The sequence below is a fragment of the Trachymyrmex cornetzi genome, unplaced genomic scaffold, assembly GCF_001594075.2.
Source record: "Trachymyrmex cornetzi isolate Tcor2-1 unplaced genomic scaffold, Tcor1.1 scaffold117, whole genome shotgun sequence".
NCBI lineage: Eukaryota > Metazoa > Arthropoda > Insecta > Hymenoptera > Formicidae > Trachymyrmex > Trachymyrmex cornetzi.
The window spans coordinates 1,215,618-1,234,387 of record NW_017295730.1 but is presented as its reverse complement, the minus strand read 5'-3'; the positions used below and the strand labels follow the sequence as shown (position 1 = coordinate 1,234,387).

The following is an 18,770-nucleotide window of genomic DNA, read 5'->3' as shown; positions in this document are numbered from 1 at the left end:
CGGCCGTGAAGTGGCAAAATCGCGCCTGAATTTACGATGCAATCGTGTGTATACCAGCACAATTTTTCTTTAATCTCTGCAGCACAGTAATTTACGATCTTAAACTTTTGATATCGATATCTAATGTCTGGAGAAATTCTAATAAAAAAAATGGGACTGCGGAAAGTGTGCTGCTCGGAAAGGAAGTTATTCGGTCAAATATCGGCAAGAATTTCACCGAGATTAGAGAAGTAGTTAAGAGAGATTTTTCATACACGCACAATATTTGTTCTTCCGATTATTTTAATTAGTTTTAATATCTGTATTTTTTGTTACAGGTCAGTTTACAAATAGAAAAAGAATTATTTTGATGGTCAAAACAAAATTTGTATAAAACAAGTTTTTCTAATTAAAATACGAATGTCGTGCGTACTAATTTATGAAGATAAATTACATTAAGCTTTTGCCGGTACTTACACAGATGCTTCCGTTTGTGCAGCTTCAGTCGTAATTATTTTATGCGATCCGAAAGTTTCGTTTCATCATTGCGAACGTTCATTACCCGGACATTATGCGACGTCATTGCATGACTATTTTGAGCACGCCTTTTATTCGGCTCACAATAAGCCATTGACGTTGAAATTCAGCAAGTAAAAATACGAGAGGAGTGCTAAAAACGGTAGGAATTATAGACGAGAGGCAAAGAGCAAAAAGTTCGGAGAGTCAACGAAAGGAAGACAAAAGATCGCGAATTGTGAAAAAGGGCGAAGGGAGGGGGAAAAGGGAGTGAGTTGAGGAAAGAAAGAGACTGGCCGCGCACCGGGGTGGCACACTACGAAGGATATATTCACGGTGTTCGCCCTTTTGTTCTCGTAATCACCATTTGTGCGCTCTCAGATGCAGCGCATTCGTTCAGCGGCAGATGTGCGCGCGGCTGTTGCATCTCGCTGCATCGCGAATCGAACCGGTTTGTGCGGTTTTCTTTAATTTCAGCTTATCACGGTAGTACGGACGCCTCTCTGCGGAAAAACATCGCAATCGCACGAACTCGCGGCGCGATCGAAAACGTTTTTACCCGCGCGCGCGTATTATATATCACATAAATCGCCCGGGAAAGTTTTATTCGCGAAACTCTGCGCCGCGGTAGAATTATTTATACGAACGCGATATCTTTACGGCGTGGTAACGTAGGATGCGGCTGTACGATCTTATCTCGACGTTGTGCAATGTTGCAAAACGTATTCCCGGCAGGGAAAAGTTCGATTTTTACACAAATGTAATAAAATACGCAAATATGAATAAAGAAAACAGAGCGCAAGTCTATAGGAAGGAAATAAGCGGCAGTTCGTTCTCCGTGATTATTGTTGGGATTATTGTAAAATGTATTTATTGTTATTGATCTAAACATTGACTTTTTGAGACGTTAAATTTCAACAAACGAAATTGATACGGTACAGTGCGTACCTTAAACTCGTACTGTAAACTCATCGTATTTATCATTCGAACGTGACTTACTTCCGTCAACGACGGAGACGAATGCAGTGTCTCCTATGCATTTCGACGTGTTTACCGGAGGAACGTACCGTCTGAAAGGAAAGGACCTCTAAAAGGGATGACTATATATGTTGGTCGTTACATAAAATTATTTGTTGCGACTGAACGTTATTATATCAGTTTATTTACTCTGTTATCATAATATTATTATACAAGAGAAAAATCATAATTTATTAATTTTATATATGAAATTTCTCTTAACAATATGTCCATTTTTATACATGTCTAAATTTATTTTGAGCACATTTAATGCAAATACAATTTATTAATTAATTAGTCACAAATTTTTGCTAAAAAAAATTCGAATATGAAAAAAAATATATTTAAAAATATATTAAACATATATTAAAAATATATTTATAGAATTATAAATTCTTATTATTATATATTTTTGTTGTTAAAATTTATAAAAAGGGTTGATAAAGGACCTTTCATTTTTAAGTAATTTATAAATTATTTTTAATAATAAAAGTCCTTTATCAACCCTTTTCATAAATTTTATAACAAAAATATACAATAATAAGAATTTATAATTCTATAATAACAAATTCTCCCTAGTTTTTATTAAAGAAATATGTAACAATTTTTATATAAAATAGTGATATATTGAGTAAATGTATTTCCAATTAATCTGTATTTTAACAATCAATTTACATTTGGTAAATATGTTTATTTCTCTTCTCTCTATCTTTAAAACTTATATTTTTATAATACTCGTTAATATAAATACATACACAGCATAAATTTAACATAATACAATATAATACAACTTATATTTTATACAGTAATTAATTTGACATACATTAATTATACATATTAATCATATTTGCTTTACAACATTCGCATAAATAAATAAGGAAGAGAAGGCTCTGCGTAAACGACACACAATCATAAAATGTATTCATTCCGATCACGCATTACAGGTAGGACACTGCTCTACTTTTCATTGTACTGCAAGAACTCACGCGGTCAAAGTCACGCTGTAAATAACACTGTACTGCTGTTATCCTCATTTTCACCAGACACTCTGTAACGGCAACAACAGACGAGCCGCTGCTCGCAACAATCTCATTACTTCGCCGTATTAAAACAAAGCGACGCACGCGAGGAATAGAACTTCCAAGAGCACCGGCGATGCCCCAAGGGTTTCCTGCCACGTTTCAGGCTTCTCGCGATGTACGAAACATCAACATCCGTAGCCCCGGAGCCGCCAAGAACCACGATATCTTCAGCGGGAAGGGAAGTCAGTTTATTTATTTCCGGCATATATAGAAGAGGTGCAGAGCTGCAGCCGCTGCTGCTTTCTTCGAACCAAAGTTGCTTTTATTCTCGGGGGCTTCCTCATATAATCGCAGGTATAAATATTTGGTATGTGCACGGTTGCTTTTCATACGAAGGAAACCTCGCGTTATCTTGTGAGTAACCTTGAATGTCGACACTTTGGAAGCGCATCATTAATTCCTGTCGGTCCCGCGAGTTCATTAACGAAATTCTCAAGTCTCAAATGGTCGACTACGAACTCGCGACTATAAATTACAACAAACGCAATGATCCAACTACATTTACATTTTTGTATTTTTCAAATGACCGCGAGTTTCTGTTCCGAAGATATTAAACGAATAACGATCTCTGTGATAGAATTGTTGCATTTTACACGTGAATTTTATGCCTCGTTACAAAACTTTCGCTTCTTTTGTTGAAATATTTGCTTTCTACGGTTAATAGACCATCGAGAATTTTACGTAAAATAATATAATTTATAGAATACAAGTTTGTTTTACGACAGCTCAGTTTTTTCTATGAATGTTCATTAATATTTATGGAATGTTTATAGCTGTATCTTGTGAAAAATAGTTTCTATCTCTTGAAAAATTCAAAGACAAATATTTATCAATCTAATATTTATTATGTGGCACGTGAGGAAGTTTAATTAGACCGATCGATTAAATTTTGTATTTAGACAATGCTACTAGCGGAGTTACCTCTCTCTCTATTCACGTGCGATAAGATCTTTAATAAGACTCGTTTGCTTGCTCCCTGCCCGACTTTTTTTCATTCAATCTGCGTGAAACATGAATTCAATCATGAAAACTTAAACGATGCATCCTTCTTCTAGCCAACGTTACCCATCTACGCTAGCCATTGTTCCGTTCCGTCCGTATCCATCTATTTACCGTTCTCTTGTGGTCAGTGGAGTACGGCCGATCCAGAGAGAAAGAGCGCCTGGAGGCTACCGAATTACAATGGCAAAAGATCGGCCTTTCTCTGCGCCGCCCCGTACACAAGAACGCGGAAGTCGGCGCAGGTGTGTACATTTGCATAGGCTTTGTGAGATAGTTATGCATTATGAGCATACGCGCAATTTTGCATGAAAACCCAGCAGGAAAGTGAGCCGGCCTTTTTATTCCTATATCGACCAATCTCGTGATGATTGTCGACGTTTAATTGAATACTTTAAATTAATTCTTGAATGCGTCATCAGTCTATTTACGTATTCTTACACGGAGAAAATTTTATATTTAAAATTACTATAATGTGGTAGTAGCTGCGGACATCATGTAAATTACGAGTTTAAATGCTATAGTTATTTTTTTACAAACAATAATGCAATGTAATTTTTACACTTTTTCATAGTAAATCTTTTTTATTACAAAATCACTACTTGTTGAATAAAAGTTAGTATTGTAAAGATAAGTAAAAAATATATACCTAGCAAATTTTGTTTGCGTACCATAGTAAAAATTAACAGTTTTCATGTTAGAATATGGCTTAAGCACTGGTTTAACAAAATAATTACTTTATTTATGTGATAAAAATTAGTATTACCACAGTAAAAGTTATGTCGGAATCATGTTGTGACGGTCCATCGGAAATACTAGACATAGTAAAGTGTAATTTAAAATTGTATTAAAACTTATATATAATATAAAATTTTCTCCGTGTATATTTACGAGCGATTAGATACTTTTGCAACTATATGACTTTTTTTTTATATATTTAAGATTTAATTAATGGAATTATAATTTAATATTTAATTACTTTACTTGTACACTAATATTCCTGTTATAATAATAATACTAATTTTAACAAAGCGTAATTGATATTAATTATATATTTTGATCCGTAAAAAGTGGCTTATATCGATCCCATAAAGTCCTAAATATCTAAATATCTAAATATTGTAGATTTTATAACACCAAAAAATCATTATTTAATTCAGTAATCATTAAACATAATTACAAATAATTAATTGACAATATTAAACATTTGTAGTACAATCAATCAGTGAGTAAAATAATAATTCGATTATTTTTATTAAAAACATAAACCGCAAATACATTTGACAGACTTTCTTTTCTTGTTATAAAGTTTTCTCTTTCTTCAGATAATATTCCAATCAATCTTAAGTTATCTCTCCGCAGATAGTAACTGAATCAATCCTTTTTGAAATTATTTCCCTGCCACGTCAGTTTTTGCAGATCTTTGTTAGGAGACTGTTCGTCGCAGAGTATAAAAATCGACAAATCCGACCGCGAAAGTAGACAAATGTGAGTTACGATAACACAGTTTCCGCCGTACTGAAGTATCGAAGACGGGAATAAAACATCGGCAAGTGTCCGATTGAAGAGAGGTGGAGTCGTATAGCGGACGCACATCTTGCGCAGGTTGAAATTTCAGTTTCCGCGATACGGGCATTTATTTCGATTCGCCGCGGCTAGGAACGCGGCGCACGGCAAATATGCGCGCGCGTCCCGCATGAATATTTACATCCAGATGGTGTACATAAATAGTACTCAACGAAAAAATGGGTTAGACCCGGGGATACACCCACCCGCGCCGTAGATATCCGCCGGAAGCGGTCACAAATTCTCCGAGTCTCGCGGCACAACCGCATTGCGCATAACTTTCGTGAATGTCCTCCTCCCTCTCGTGCTCCTGCGCTTTCTCTCTTCTTCGCTCTTTCAGCCTGCAGCTGTACTCTTGTATATATGAATTATTTTCATTATGGTTGATACTTCTAAAATTAAAAGCTGGCGATGCATCGTCATAATGTAAGCAACAATAATAATAACAGTAATAATAATAAGGATATGTACATAGCACAATTACACATAGGACGGGTATTACAGTTTTACTCCAAATTTTTACAGTTTTTTTTCCAAATTTAATATTGATTAAACGCATACCATTTTTTACTCTCCCGTTTATACTGGGCTTTTTTAGCACAAGGAAAATTTTACTCTCAAATTTTTCCGAAATAAAGAGAAGTCCGGTTTTTCCCTTAAAATATCTTATTAAAAATTTGGTAACGTAATAGAGAGAAGGAAATGTTGACAGGTAATATTGAATTCTTTTTGAATATTTTTTGAAAACCTAGACTTGTAAAAAGCAGATTGCAGACGAAAAGAGTTAATATTATAGAATAAATGATTAATTGTGATTACATTTATTGACTATAATATTTCATACATTACAATATTATTTTAATATTAATATATTAGTGATAGTTATATAAAGATGTCTTCAACTTAAGATCGTTAAGACGACTTTTGAAGATTCTGTGTATTAGTAACGTCAAACTTATTTCAAGTTCTTGTTAATGGCGCGAACGGTATTCTTTTATGGAACTGTTTCTCTGAAAGAATAAAATCACAACAGTATCATTCTCTGCTCAACATTTCTAGTTCAATAAATAACACACTTAATATCCTTAAAGATAACAAATCCAAATGTGTCACTCTTGAATATAAAAAAAACGTAACGCTGATTTCAAATAAGTATGACGGATCTTTCGCTTTTCCAAAATTCCAACGACAGTTTATGACAAATAACATCTACTTTATTGTCGCATTTATGACGAATGGCGGATTACACGTATGCACAAATGAAATATCGCTTTTATCGGGCCAATCGTCGTCGTAGCCCCTCCCCCTCCATTTGCCATTTTGGGGTCACGTACTACCCTATTCGCTGGTGCGCGTTTTAGCATTTATGTTCTTGCTATATTTTACACGTATCCGGTGCTCTAATCTCTCTGCACTCTAATCTCTTTAATCTCCCTATGTGTACTCATATATTCTACTTTTGGTACATAGCGATAAATTGGATTCCCAAATATGGTCCATGGGGTGTTTTTAATTTTAGGTAATCAAAACTAACACGCGATTATTCTCATGTAAAACTCATGAATTAACATACAAATGAGAATTTTATTCTTTTTTTTTTTTTTTTAGGAAAAACACAGAAAATAAGTTGTAAAATACGAATTACGATATTAAATGTATGTAACACTGAATATTATAAATCTTAATTAAAATTATTCTTCCTTTCCTAATAATAATTTAATAAAACATAAAATATTTAATATGTGCAGTTTTTACCAATAAATGGCTCTTCCTTTCTCTCTCTTATTACATATTTTTATAAAGAGCATACAAAAAAATTGTAGATTTATCGCAGATATATTTTATTGTCTATATTTTACACCTATTTATTGTCTCTCTTGTAACTATTATTATTTATTATATTTTTCGTTTCTTACTTTACTTCTAATACGACTGCGTAACGATTCCTCAGATTTCTTCAATTCGTCTACCACGTACTTGGTGTCCTCGATTTCCATCCGCGAATCTCGACTATCGCCATAAGTATTTACGCAGATCGTTCTCGGACGTTCGCTCCTGTCGCTCATCAAACTGATCTAGGAGAGAGAGAGAGAGAGAGAGAGAGAGACGCATTGCATGCCGCAAGGAAAGGCATAAAGATTGTTATGTCGCAAAATTCTGTTTCAATTTAATATGCGACGTAAAGACGAAAAAGGAGTTCTTACTTTAGATCCATCCGAACAACAGCGTCTATGGGCGGGTCGACGAAAAGCCTTCTTAAGACGAATGCAACAAATTGCGAATGGGAAAATCAAAAAGAACATCGCGTTTATGACTATAGTTATCCTATTGTACCTGCTGCATATTCTAACCGTTCTCTTGCGCGTATCCGGATGCACCGGTGCACCGTGCTCATCCATCACCACGCATTTATATTTTAATTCTCGTTCGAAGTACTCAGACATTCCGCTAGTTTCCAACAGAGAATCCAAACCCCAACGACCTACCACCGGTATATACAAGCCGATCGACCATTTTAGAAAACCTGAGAGAAACGTGCACTTTAAAATTCGTGCTATTTTATAATAAATATTTGAAAAATAAATTAGAAAAAGACTTAGGTTCATGAGAAACATATTCTATTTATAAAATATATAATAAATTAGATTAATGAATTAAATTTATATAATACTGAGAAAAAATAATTGTTAGAATATTATATGTTAAATATGAGTTAAGAAAAATAAAAAATATAATGTGTCCAAAATAATTTATTACTTAGAAAAAAATTACAAATCGTAAATAGAAAATATATCTTCGAGGATTAATAGGTAAATTCAGAAACTATTAAGTGAAACGACTGATATGATTACTGACCCATGAAAAGCAGGAGCAGGATCGACAAGACAATGAAAAATAGGATGTCTACAGTTACTACGAAAATTTTGTGGGAGGCTGCAGGAACAGGACCGCGAAATCCAGCGGCGTGATAAAGCTCCGGTGACATCGGTTTGCAGCCAGTGCCACGCGCGTCGCCTACGCATACACATAAGCAGTGCAACATGCAGGAACAATGATCCATTTTCCGTACTTTTATCCTTCTGGTAGCCACTAGTCCTCCGAGACGATTCAACAATTGCACTAGAAACCGTTCAATGTTTGCTTGAATACGCACAATTTTTTATATATATTTTGTACACTACGACAATAAATGCCGCTTGCAATATTCTGCGATAACTTTATGGAAAGTTAAATCAGTTTTTTTCTCTTTTTTTGTCAGATTGAAAAAAATTGCTTCAAATTAAATGAATATAAAATTGGATGTGCATTTGAAAGTCAATATGTTATTTAAATATTTAAATATACGGAACTTTAGAAATGATTATAGTACATTATTCTTATTAGATCGTTAGATTTACCAGAACAATGAAATTCGTTTATGGGTAGTTCGCCGTAGAGATCCAAGCTTATTGATTGATCGCGTCGAGGTTGAATTAATTTCCTAGGAAACGTAGCGTTCACCCAAGACTCTGGAAGACTGTTGGGACATTTCGTGATTCTTGATTGATAGAACATCGAAGTCAGTCCCGTATTGGTTATCACTACTGTCACTACAGTGTGATTAATTGCTCTGCTGTCCACGTGTACTTTGCTGATGCGACCTAGGGGTCTAAGATTAAAAAATTTTAACAATCATAATTCATCGAAAATTGTATTAGAATATCTTTAACATTTTCGTCAAATATTAATTTACCTTAATCTGTAAAACATCTATGGTCTAAAAAATTTGGAAAATTACAGAGTGATAAAAAAGTTTGACCACAAAGTTTTATGAATGTAATCAAATTATTATCCAAGTAGCAAACTGACATTATATTTGTTGTCATTTTGATATCAAAATAATGATAAATAACGTCAGCTTAATTGTTATCTTGGCTAGTAATGTATATTTAAAAAAACAAATTCTGAAATGTTAGTTACATCTTATCATTAAATATCAAAAAATCTGCAAAAGATTTTCATCGGTTGATTAACTGAAAATCGCATGAGAGAATTTATCCGCAGAAATGCTATCGTTGATGCGTTCCCAAAACATCTTGAAGCTTATATCAAAATTAAAAATGGCTATTTTTTATGTTAATTATATATTCTTCATATTTAATAAAATATAACTGACATTCCAAAGTTTTTTTTTTAATATACATTACTAGTTATTTAATAAACACAAAACTTTGTAACTAAACTTTTTTATCTGTGTACAATAAAGAGCACTCTTAGATTTTATCATTAAAAAAGTATCTATTCTATTTATAAAATATCATTATACACGATATCGAAAACTCGAAACATTTGTTAACATTTTAACATAGATTATTTATCGACATGAAAGGAATTTATTGACGCATTTCTGTTCGTTATTCCCGTAACGTTAAACTTCTTTCAAAGAAGAGATACCCAGCAACCAACTCCGAGCTATTCGGAGTAATTACAAAATCGGATTACGAAGGAATTAGCGCACGAAGTGTAAGCGAACTGGTTAGTTGGTAATCTCTAGTTAGTCGTCTATGGATAGATAGATATCGTTCCTCTCAAGACTCAACTCACCCTTCCATGAGCGCGGCATTGTAACTCGCCTCGATTTCGATGTCGATCGCAGACACGTGCGGCGAATGGTACTTCAGAGCGAGGAACTCGTGACTTCCGCTTCCGTTCGCGCTGTACTTGATGGGCTCGCTCGGCACGGATGCGAAATTGCTCAAGAAGTAGCAACCAGGTCGCCCGGCCGCGCGAGCTTCCTGTCGACATGTGACACTAGATCGAACAGCGGCCCGACCTTCGACAGCCGGTTGGCGGAAATGTTCGCGGGTATGCTAGGTGGTTTCCGGCATATGTTCGTGACGCGCGATCGTCGTCTGCTTTCGCCGATAAACCTCGCGATGACGTACAGTTTTGACGTAGTTCTGGAGTTTGACAAGCTTGAAACCTGATCGATAGATCTTACCCTTTCCCGGTAAAAGTTGTTTAATCTTTAATATTTTGATATTAATATAATCTCTCAAACTCTTGCTAAAATTGCGAAACCTAATCGAGAGATCTTGCTCTTTTCCAATAAAAGTATTGCTATTTACACAATCTTTTGTTTATAATCTTCAATATTTTAATATTCACGAAAAGAACGATTTCTACTAAAATATTAAAAAATTTTAATACAGATCTGAAAATAATTTTGTTGTACTATTAAAATATATAATTATGTAGAAAATATAATAAGCGATGCTGCAAAAAATTTTGACATTCTAGTAACCAGTTTGAGCATCCTACATAATTATTTTGACGGTCCAACAAAATTTTTTTTTAGATCTGTATCTAGCTAAATTTTTAGATGCTTCAGCAAAACCGTTCTTTCCGTGTTTCGCAAATTCTTGTTCTAAAATTTTAGTTTTCCCATTTTAAAGACCCAATATAGAGAAATGTCAAATTATTCATAAACTCTTTGAAGCAGAAACTGCTTAATGTTGATTAAAAAAACCCAAAGCTATAAAAAATCTTGGATGAATCCCAAATTTGCATGTTGTAAAACTCGTGTAACGTGGAATGTGTCGTATCACAATAGAATTCAGGAGAAAAACGTGAATTCGGAATAGAATGATTCGAAACGTAACAACGGGCATTCGCAGCGACAGTCGCTGCGGACATTTATGAACGCGAGACAGATTCGATATTTCGCCCAAACGAGACGGCTCGAATTCCTCGTCTCGCGTATCACACAGAGCCGACATACAAAAATCCACGTTGTCCCTCTACCCGACGACCGATTTGTATGCGACTGTCCGTTCCCGTCGCTGGGACAAATCTCCCCTCGCAACGTTTTATACGGGTATAAGTATTAAATTCGTGCGCGATAAATCATGTTACACGGCGAGCGCCGCACTTAAAGCGTCTCGCGCTCGCTCACACGAAGCTCAACGCGACGGCCGCGGATAGCTCGAGGACAGGCCATTTCCAGCGTTGTTTCATTTATTGCACCTGTCATACGTACCGCGTCGTGCCTACGGTAGGCCAGAGGCTGATTTTTCAAACAGGTTCCTCTTACACGTTCGCACCGGTCCAATTGCCTCGCGAACGCCGCGAATCCCACGCCCGCTTTGTCGCACTCGTCTCCACTCTCGTTGATGCTGCTCGCTGGTATCACGAGATATTCGCCCGACTCGCCTACGTTCAACATCAAAATATCATTTGATAAAGTATCTCATATTGAATGTATAATTACTCAAGCTTCTTAACTTGACTACTTTGCAAAGTCAACTAATTAGTAATGTAACAAGATTACAAATAGTTGCACGGTATAAGGACGATTTTGCTAAAGTATATGAAAATTTAGTTATATCCGAAAATAATTTTGTTTAAATTATCAAAATAATTACACTGGACGTTCAAATTAGTTGTTAGAATATTAAAATTTTTGCAATATTGTCATTAATATTTAAGCGTTCATAATTATTTTGATAGTCTAGCAAAATTATTCTTAAATCTGTATCTAGCTTTAAATTTTTTAATACTTTAGCAAAATCATTCTTTCTGTGTAAGTATTATTTTACAAATATTAAAATTCTAAACTGCTTACGGCAAATTTTATTGTATTACATTATTTATTATATTTATTATGTTATTATTATTATTATATATTATTAAATTTTATTAAATTGACATAATAATTTGAATTGAAATTTTTCTATACATTATAATACACATTTTATAACTCCATATTTTTTAATATTTGATTCGCTGTTTGAAAATCTCAATTAAATTTTTAATAAGAAAAATTAATTAAAATTTAAATGAAATTGTAACTTTACATTTTTGGCATATCTTAAATTAAATGCATTTGATCTTTTTAATTACGGAGAAAAAATGTGAAATTACTCTTTTAGATATTCAGATATATCTATAATTATTTTGCTTTCCGTTTTGTACAATAATTTTCGAAAATACAAACTCGCGTGTGCGATTTTAATAGGAAGGCGTTGAAACATTTCAGGTTCGATACCTTCGGCAGGATATTCAGAGCCTTTTGATGTCACCGACGACGGTACTAAAAGACGATCACGAACGACATCCAAATTAGGAATTTCGTCCTCCTCTCGTCCTAGCATTTTCACTTCCTTGTAGGCGAAAGCGATCGTATCTTGGCTGCCTCTATGGTGCCTGTTGAACGTGCCCAATCTGATGGCATAAACGACCTGTCTAGCGTGAAGTTTATCGGGCCGTTTCGAACATACTCGAGTGCGCATTTAAATTCTCTCTCTCTCTCTCTCTCTCCCCCCCTCTCCCTCTCCCTCTCTCTCTCTCTCTCTCCCCCCCCCTCTCCCTCTCCCTCTCCCCCTCTCTCTCCCTCTCCCCCCCTCTCTCTCTCACCTGACTACGGAATCTCCGGTGAGATCTTTCCAGTAAGTCGATCCGTTCGCTAAAACGCGTTTTTCGTAAACCTGAAGATACACCGCATGATCGACGATGGGATCTTCCAACTGATACACGGAATACCTAAAGAATTTTTCTGACGTTTATTTCCATAAAATTTTGACAGTTTTGAGATTTATAAAATGATAAATTCATAATCGATAAATAGAAAGTTATGATAGTCGATTTAATACGGGATAAGGTGGCACAAGTTTGAACATGATATAATTCTGACCGAAGTGAGATTTGAATTTAATTTTTGAAGTTCAAGTTTAATCTTTTCTCCTGTTTGGTACTCTTTAGTATTTTCCACACAATGAGAGTTATCAAACTTAAACCTTGAAAATTGGATTTAAATTTTATTTTGTTCAAAATTGTACCATATTCAAAATTGTACCACCTTAGTCTACAGAGCAGAGTTTCCTAAACTTTTGTGAATCGCGATCCATTTTTTATAATAGCAAACTCCACGACTCACCTAGCTAGGTGAATATGGAAAAACGGAGGAGGTTGAGAATTGATTATTTATTTACACTTAATTTTACTGCTCTCCTTTTTTATTAAATACATTTTATTAAACACTTTTATTAATATATTTTTCACATGTATGAGATGTACGTGAAAAATGCGCTTGTTTCCTATATTTATGTATTAATAACAGCCTTAATTCGAGCTGGACATTGATACGTAATTTTCAAGCACAATGAGTTTGATAATTATAATTTATTTCGCAATTTGGTTTTAATTCCTATCATCGCTAAAAAGCCAATTTCACACATAAACGAAGTCGTAAAAGAGCGCAGCACCCTTAATATAATGAAATGTACTTTAACATTCTAAAATTTTTCGCGACTAAAACTCGGCTTGCGATCCACATTTTGGGAATCCTTGCTATAGAGACTTTTGAAATGTGTATGTGACGGACACTATAAAATGTCTTCCTAGCGATTATCTGTTAATTAATTTACGTCATGTCAACTACAGAAAACCATCAGAAGCGCGAAACAAAGCACTCATCTTTGTTTTTGTTACGTCTGTACTCTGCAATTGTTGCCGCGCGTAACATTGTGTGTAAAAATGAAAATAAGTGATCGAGAGCCATTGGCCGTCATTTTAATGCTTTAATAAACCATTGGTTCATATCGCTATTATATGCATGACTGCCTCGTAATGTTTTTAATAAACTTTATTGACAGGTAAAGCTACATACTCATTGCAACAAATGAAATAAGTTTTTTATTTTTTATTAAATAATGGTATTGTTTGCAGTCAGTGAATTTACAAAAATTATACCGCTATACTTACATTTTTATATTTTGTATTTACGATTTATGTATGAAAAATCATACATTCTCTATTTTTTCTCTCCTCTGATCTTTTTATCTCAATTTATTGTTACTCTATTAACATTTATCTCTTTCTCATACTTTCGAATGTTACCACATTTTCTTTATATTTTCCGTTATAATCGCTATAACTTTATCGCGTTCGGGATTGATAAGCGTCGAGAAAAAGTTTGCATTCGGTTACATTCTTTTTCTCAATGAAACCAGCGTTATATGCGTTATGAATCACAGCCCACGATCCCTTTAAATCCCCATAGGCGACCTACCATAAATCACTAAAGCGCAAACAATGCGCGGATTCGAGATATTTGGCCGCATCGATATTCGGTGGGTGTCGACGATCCGTGCAGTCTTGACCACCGCGGATTTGCGCCGTGCTGGGATCGGCTTCCGATCCATCGACCGTCCGACTTCCGTCGCGTTCGCGCCGCCGTCTTACGTTGCTTCCCGCGGACTTCCGAAAGTTCTCAGCGTTTCTTTTCTCCGCGGCGACGTAGCGTCTCGAAAATCTTGCCGTGGCATCATCGGCGTCATACTCCGGCTCAAGAGACATCATTAATAAGTGTCTTCTGAAACGCCACTGGTTTTCAGTCTCCGAAATAACTTTCGTCCGCTGACTGCCTTTCTTCCTCTTCTTTTTCCTCCGCTGCTTTGTCTTCCTCCTCGTCGGACTTGAAGCTTTCTGGCGTTTCCTAAGTACGCGATTACCTTTCCAGAAATCGTGACGCTCGCTGACATCTCGTTTCTTGTTTGGAACGCTACGAGACAATGTGAGATTACGGGATCCGTCATGTGAAAAGATAATAAAGCTAATTACTCAAAGTTCTTGGACAATGTTAAATTTTTCCTCTATAACTGAATGTCTTCTTTAAAATAATTTACTTACACTGAGAAAACATTTGTTAACTTGCCGAAATGTGATTTGTTCATAATGATTATTTAGTTCAAGTATTTATATATTTAGATTAACAAAATCTTGTAATTTAAAACATGTTATTTGTTTGAATTAACAAATATTGCTTAACAGCTTGTGACTATCGCATTTAATTGGTATTGATTTATTAATATTTTTTTAAAACAGTAACTTTTTCTCAGTGTAGAAATTTTCACAATAAAATTTTTAATAAAATGATGAAAAATTAATATAAACAGGATAGTTACAAAACTAGAAATTAGGAAAATATCAGGGAAATTTAAAAAATTCAGGGAAATTGGAGAAAAGGTTTTATAAAATTTTTTGGAAAATTAAAAATCTTTGTCTTGAAGAAATTTAACATCATATCTTTAAATGCAAGCAATATCAATCAAATTAATAGTAATTTACATTGCTATGTTAAATTGCTCTCTCATTAAAATAGTTCGCGGTTCCCAAATCAAAACGAAAATACAAAAAATTTTAAAATATTATAGGAAATATCAGGAAAAATTTAAAAAAAAATGAAATATTTTTTTTAAATAAATGAAAAGTTATGGAACTTTAGGATTAGGAATTTGCGATAACCCTGAAATAATGCAAATCCTCTCCCCAATTAAATAAAATATTTTATACTAAATTTTTTTAAATTAATCTTATTAATTCTTTGTGACAGACCTTATATGTTCATGCACGATTTCTTTGTCAGTTCTAGAAATGCCAATATTATCGTTCATTAATGAAGAAGTTGACGAATATCGAATAGAGGTATCTTCTCTTTTTAACGAACTTAATCCTCCGTCGACAGTGGATAAAGCATCATTGGTCGAAAGTTTTGCCAGAGGGCCATTTCCGACGACGTTCCCTTCGATCTTAAACGAATCACTTCTACCGCTAACGAGATTTGGGTCAGGAGGGCGGTTAATCTTGCCGCGGACGCGCCGAAATACGACTTTTCCCGGCATTGCAGTTCCGCCCGGTACTTTGCGCGATTCCCGCAGTTTCTTATCGATCGACAGTCGCCGCGTGGGTGCCCGATGTTCCCCGATCCAATCTCCCGGAGGACCTTCTCTCATGGAACAGTTAAGCAATTTCATTCTCGTTTCGGCGCACCGATCTGATATCCCCGCCTGCCTGATCCTCTTCGACTTCGAATACTCGGGCCTGTTTTCTCTCATGGCACCAATTCTATCTAATAAAGTATTTCGCGAGACATCGATATCACGCGGAAGTGTCAGCCTGACGGTGTCGTTTGCGGCACCCGTCGATTCCGATCGCCGAAACCCGGTATTTTTATTCCTTGCCAAATATTTCTTCTGGAAAGATTCGATTTTATCCTCGGAATTTGTCACGGAAGCAATCCCTTGTTTACCAAAGTGAAGTCGATCGACGGAGCTACGAATTTGGTCCCGTGGCCACGAAGACGAACGATTCGTTTGGCTGCCGTCCAATCGAGATTTATTTCCTCCCAACTCGTCTTTTGAATCTTTAAAGGAAACGTTTAAATTTTGTTTTACACCCGTTAGGTCAACTTTGGTATTTTTCCGAGAGGCTTCTTTGCGAAGAGACTTTCGTCCGGGCTCGTAAAATAGAAAGGACTTAGGCGTCACAGAAGAAGTCGTGCTCGATAAAGTGGAGGTGTATACTTCCTTTCTCGTGGAAGTCTCAAAGAGCGTGAATAGCCCTTCGCCCTTGAACATTTTATCGGAAGAGGTTGGCAAGGTGGATGCTGCCGGATGAGAAGGTGCTTCAGTAAAGGACTCAAAAGTACTGTCACCCAAAGGCGATGATTCCTCGCGTATCCTTTCCGTAATTGTCGATCGCCACTCAGTGGTCAGAAGATCCTGTCTCGTTCTTCCTGATTTTATTACCGTCCTATCAGTAGCACTTTTCTGCCGTTCCACGTGACTTGGGACATTAATAATATTCTTCACATGAATCACCGTCTCGCCAATCTGAGTTCTACATCATTGGAAAAGTGTTAAATTTAACACATTTCCCAAATAGTCCACTCAAATTTATGTGTTAATTTGACACAAGATGAATATATTAAAAGGTAACACAAATATTATTCAAGAAGCTTAAACATAAAAAAAGACAATACTGACACAGTTTATAAACAAACCGTGGAAGCATAATTTCTTCAGTAAAATTAATATTTATGATATGTTAAATTAACATATTTTACTCATTCATCTTAAAATTTACATCTTAAAACACATTATTTTTATGTTATTTGTTTTCTTACTCGTAAATTGTGTTATTTTGACACTAAGAAATGTTGAATATAAATTCAACACAAACTATTTAAGTAACATAATCATATTATGTTAAATTAACACTCGAATATGTTAAAAAATTCAACACAAAAGTTTAGTAAGAACTTGAGTGGATCGTTTCCAAAACAAATACGTAATATTTTTTACTGTATAGGACAAGGCTCTTCATCCTCCGCGATGATCTTCAGCAGTTTCATCATGAATCTTACGATGGCCATCATGTTTCTCACGCGAATTGCATTAATCGATTTATCATTGCATTTATTAGATTCAGATGGTGTCACGGTAGAACAGGTTTCATTCGTCGTGCATTTAATTGCAGCTTCAAGAATACCGTTCTGCAATTGCGTTGACGGAGAGGACTCCATGGTTACCGCATTCTGGTCGTTTACAGTCGTTTCGTAGAGTTTTGGCGGAAAAGTTTCAGTGGGATCATCGTCTCGATAATTGCTCAAAGTTTGCAACTCGCGCGAAGTCTTCTCTGTAATTTCAAGTTTCCGAACGGTTACGGGCATCTTGTAACAACCGCCAAAGCTAGCGTTCCACGAGTCCTCGCAAGGACAACACACCGTCTTAGTTTTCCCGTTATTTGCTAAATCGGCGTTCGGCTTTTCGATACCGATGTGCACCAACGGTACGACGTGCAGAGTAACATTCGGGTCAGTCGGGTTGGATCGGTTCGTTTCGATCGTAGGAACGTCGATTCGATGTCGAGATTCTTTGCTATCCTGATCTTTTAAACTATCGTTGTTGACCAAGACAGATCCCAAAATATCCGGAAAATACACCGGATTCGCGGATGAACGAGAATCCAATTTGTCGGTTGCCCCGCCAGTTCGCCCGGAAATCACCCTTCCGTTCGTTCTGTCCACTTTCCCGTTCGATTCGATCGAGTAATCCGTTAGAAAAACTTGCTTGGGCGATCTCGAGTTCGCGTTATGCTTATCCAATCGCTTCTCGATGCTGAAGGGATTTTTTTTTACCGACTTTCGTTCCTCCTCACTTCTTTTCATCAGATCGAAAAACTTCTCGGGAGACTTTATCGAAACTTGGTTCACATTCGTCTTCCCAACTTCCTGACTTTCGTCCGTTATCGTATTTAGTGAATCACTCGCTTCGTCATTTGCACGTTCGCTTATAGACAAGAGATCAAACGGTTGAGATTCCACGTTTGAATCATTCAGAAGGAGATTAATGACGGTAGTTTCAATCGCCCTGATAGTGTTCAACAATCCTGTGGAAACTGAGGCCTGTGTAGCTGAAAATCCGTCGGGAATGGCATCAAAGCTTATCAGCATCGGCGTTCGATTGAAACCGTCGTGTATCTGAATCTTCCCAATTAACGAAATTTTGATTCCTTCGTTTTGTGACACTGCCGAGTCTTGTAATAAATCGTTCGATATTTTTCCAGCATTCGATAGATTGTGATTATTTACAATAGGGAAGTTTGTAATTTCTCTTGTATTAAATATTGGCTGGGTTCCGTAAAAAGATTCATCTTGTAAATAATTTTCGTTAATATTCTTAGGGAATGAAAAAGACTCCTTGTTAATCTCTTCGTAAGAGCGAGAGTTTCTTAAAATATTTCTAGAATTATCAAAACTTTTTTCTTGTACTGAGTTATTATTATTGATAG

General features: G+C 35.6%; 1 protein-coding gene across 1 annotated transcript; it reads right to left on the bottom strand.

Annotated features, from left to right (window-relative positions):
* Nucleotides 1-6,062: 6,062 nt before the first annotated feature.
* Nucleotides 6,063-18,770, bottom strand: LOC108765987 (uncharacterized). The gene is made up of 12 exons (XM_018514974.1): nucleotides 17,282-18,770; nucleotides 15,534-16,817; nucleotides 14,209-14,700; nucleotides 12,555-12,680; nucleotides 12,187-12,362; nucleotides 11,179-11,351; nucleotides 9,744-9,934; nucleotides 8,558-8,808; nucleotides 8,016-8,279; nucleotides 7,364-7,683; nucleotides 7,076-7,234; nucleotides 6,063-6,169 (listed from the first exon to the last, which is right to left on the bottom strand). The coding sequence occupies exons 1-12, from the start codon at nucleotides 18,430-18,432 to the stop codon at nucleotides 6,131-6,133; spliced, it is 4,626 nt and encodes a 1,541-aa protein (XP_018370476.1). The 5' UTR covers nucleotides 18,433-18,770; the 3' UTR covers nucleotides 6,063-6,130.